This window comes from Lactuca saligna, chromosome 5 (genome assembly GCF_052625555.1).
Source record: "Lactuca saligna cultivar CGN05327 chromosome 5, ASM5262555v1, whole genome shotgun sequence".
Classification (NCBI taxonomy): Eukaryota; Viridiplantae; Streptophyta; class Magnoliopsida; order Asterales; family Asteraceae; genus Lactuca; species Lactuca saligna.
The window spans coordinates 273562770-273566313 of record NC_136421.1 but is presented as its reverse complement, the minus strand read 5'-3'; the positions used below and the strand labels follow the sequence as shown (position 1 = coordinate 273566313).

The 3544-nt window shown below is 32.6% G+C and overlaps 1 protein-coding gene across 2 annotated transcripts; it reads right to left on the bottom strand.

The window, feature by feature from the left end:
* Positions 1 to 336: 336 nt before the first annotated feature.
* On the bottom strand, positions 337 to 3027 carry NDP1 (Tetratricopeptide repeat (TPR)-like superfamily protein). 2 transcript variants are annotated; one of them, XM_078996231.1, is made up of 12 exons: positions 2804 to 3027; positions 2597 to 2708; positions 2402 to 2475; positions 2258 to 2304; positions 2004 to 2151; positions 1889 to 1930; positions 1610 to 1814; positions 1368 to 1429; positions 1171 to 1271; positions 997 to 1051; positions 857 to 907; positions 337 to 668 (listed from the first exon to the last, which is right to left on the bottom strand). In XM_078996231.1, the coding sequence occupies exons 1-12, from the start codon at positions 2967 to 2969 to the stop codon at positions 502 to 504; spliced, it is 1230 nt and encodes a 409-aa protein (XP_078852357.1). In that variant the 5' UTR covers positions 2970 to 3027; the 3' UTR covers positions 337 to 501. The 2 variants fall into 2 exon arrangements, with proteins under 2 accessions (XP_078852357.1, XP_078852358.1); XM_078996232.1 differs by having other exon boundaries at positions 857 to 904; positions 2804 to 3026.
* Positions 3028 to 3544: the final 517 nt, after the last annotated feature.

The following is a 3544-nucleotide window of genomic DNA, read 5'->3' as shown; positions in this document are numbered from 1 at the left end:
TTTTCCCACATCAACACGTAGAGGCATGCTTAGGTAAATTAATTAAATAATATCATACGATATCAATTTATAAACCAAAGTAAACATAAAGTAACTTAAGATATAAAAAACAGCGCCTGAGTGGGCTAACAATCAACCTAGTTATGTGACAAGTGATAGCCTACGTTTTCGTTTCATGATATCCATATTTTTGGAGAAAATATACGTAAATATAGACATAGATTTATTTTGAGGATGTATCACTATGACCTAAATATTGCATCTAGGTTTTTGTTGGAAATTTAATTAATGTTCGACTTTCAAGATTTATCATGTAAAAATAGCTTATCTCTAAAATCAATCATACAACGTAATAACATTACTTTACCAAAGTTTTAACTGAAGTTCCGAGATTACATTTATTTATTTGCAAAGATCAAACATGTTATACAAGGTTTTACAGTCACACTGTTACTCTGTTAGTTGATCAACTTTTATCAAAACTTTGATGGATTGAAGACTCTACAAAGCCCTGCTAATCCGAGCATCAATAATGATGATTTTGGATAAATCCAATGCCTCTGATAACGAGAGTCTACGGTTATTCCACGCACCCTCGGCCCATCTCTTCATCTTCTCCCCCACAGCCTTACGGTTTTGTTGAACACACAGGGTCTCAGCATACCCACCTTCACAAACAACCATCACGTTAATTACACAGTACAAAACATGACATGGCAGAACAGAACAGGTTGTACTGATGTCAATGGAACAAAAATTATGTGTTGTAATACGTCACAATTTGGACCATTTCTTTTACACAAATAGTTATATTGTTATAATTATAGATACAGTTAAAAATAGAAGATAATTGTACCTCTTGCAAGTGCGATTATATCCTTTCTATACACTTTTGATTGTTCAACTGCTACAACAAAAGATATTATATAATATAAGTGATCAAATTGGTTTCAAATTGAGGGGCAATAAGCACAATACTTTCTTTATTAATGCTACCTTCAGTTTCCAATTGAGGAGCTTTAAGCAATTCTAATGCTCTTCTATAAAGTCCCTATAATATCCAAACAACATAAGAAATTAAAATGAAATGCCATAAACAGAAAATTACCATGTTAACCTTCTATGTCTATAAAATGTTTAATGAATTGTGTTTTAGTGAGTATTTCTAACCTCTTGGACCATAAGGGAACTAGAATGCTCCATTGTTGCTTTGTGCCTAAACATGAGAGCTATGCAAGTTAATATTATTCCAATCTTTGGATGATGAGAACCTACAACATATGCAATTATGCATTAAAAGTCAAAATACACACAACAAGTAGTTTGACCATAAATCACATGTAGATTATGAACAGCTGTATACTAACCAAAACGTTCTTCAGTCATTGTAAGTGCCCTTGTTAGTATCTCTTCAGCATCACCAAAGTTCCTGAATCACAAAACACACCTCATATAATGTAAACATAGGTTTTGATTTTAGAGTAAGAAGCATTTTATGGTAAGGTATTGTTTCTTTTAGACTTCAAGGAGACAAAAAGAAACAGACTCTTAATGGAGAAAAAGAGAAAGAAGTAAGTCTGAAATACATGTATGATGTATGATGTATTACCCCATGTGTGATTCAAGTTGACCTAAACCACAAGTTGCTGCCAAAAGAATGTCCTCCCATACCATGTTTCCAGCAGCCAAGTTATATGGATCACTATAATCTTTATTTTCTGGTATCCCTTTGATTACATTCTCATACAATTTTTTTGCAGTTTCAAAATCCCGTGTTGTATGCAAGAATTCAGCATATGACAAAGCATCATTCCCTATACAGAAATCAATATTTTGTTATAACAATGTTTCTTGATATGAAATGAGACATGAGTTGCAAGAGTTTTACCAATTCCCAAGTTATCTTCAGCTCCAGTAAAACAAGATTGGGCTGCATAAAGAAAATGTTCGATTAGATTATCATAGAAACAAGAAGATGCAAGTATCAGAAATTAAGTATATACATGAATCTGTGTTTCCCTGAACAAGCTCTGTAAGCCCTTTTAATGCTCTAGCACGAGCATTTAATGATCCAAATCCATCATCAAGTTCTGGTTTGTTAGCATCTAAATCATTCAAGCAAACATCTGCTATCACTGAAGAAGTATCATCCTATATAGGGAACCATAGCCAGATGTTTATGTACCCAAAGAACATAGAGAGTTTATGTATTTGAATTTGGATAAAAGATTGAAGCACAAACACAGACAGTGCTTACTTCTCCTAATTCCAAATGGAGTCCTGCAAGAGCTTCCATAGTAGCCACTAAACCAAATCATAGAAATAACAATGAACTTGGTAAATTTTTAACACTTGATCAAACTCAGATACATGAAATGCATTCGGTGTTGCTTTGCATTACCTCTAAGAGGGAAAGAAGAAACTTTTAGGTCCTTAATGGTATTCAATTTCTCAATAGCTTCAAGAAAATTGCCTCTGTGAATAGAAAGAAGTGACAGATTAAATGGATGGCTTAATTTTAAACGCTTCTACTCAGATAATTGAAGTAATACTCCCACTGTGGAAAGGAGTATGGATTAAGAAAGGAAAAAATTACCTCTCGGACAAAAGGGTCGACATAGCAAGAAGAACCAATCCCTTGGAATTACCATCATGCTGATTGGATTCGCACTGTTCTAGCACCAACAAACCTTGCCCATATGATTCATCTACACATACTCATACGTAAAAATGTGGATAGTAAACTGATAAAAATGGGTATTAACGGGATTGTCGTAAACGCACAGCAAAGGGGGAAACTGACCTGATTTCTGGGATCTAGAAAGGGAAAAGGCATAATCGATCATTTGAAGAGCAACTGGGTTAGGCTTAAAGTGGTGATGGAGTTTCGTGGAGAATAATCTGACAACCGTGGGTGAGTGGGAACGGCCCCTGGCTAGTCTGGACAGCTTGGTTGCGAGGTTAAACATGGCGTAGTGTTGTCAGTCCGATCGCAAAACCTGAAGACTGTAGTAAAGCCAGGACGAGGGTTTAAGTTGCTTCTTTATTATTCTTACATTATTATTATTACATTTTATTTTCTTGTTTTTTAATTATTGAATTGTATTTCTTTTTCTAGTTTTTTTTTTTACTTTTTATTTATAAAAATACATTAAAAAAGAAATTTGTATAAATGTTTTTTCCATAAATATTAAAAAACCATATTTATCCACTCTAATTTTTAGATATTATATTTATTTTTAATAAAGTTTTAAAATATCATATTTAAGTTCTTATTTTTAATTATTTTTTAATTATTTGATTTATAATGGCTTTTTTGTGCATTATAAACATAAACTATTAAATTTCAATTATTTGTCAATTAATTTATTTTTCGGAATGTGAAATATAATCTGGTTATTATGCCTACGTTATTAACATGACATTTTCGTCAACACATTTGTGTTGTGTATATCCTCGATGGACATAGATATTAAATTTTGCATATAAAGATTAAACTCTGCATATGTTCTTGATGGCTTGGTCTTTTATAACATGAGTAGAT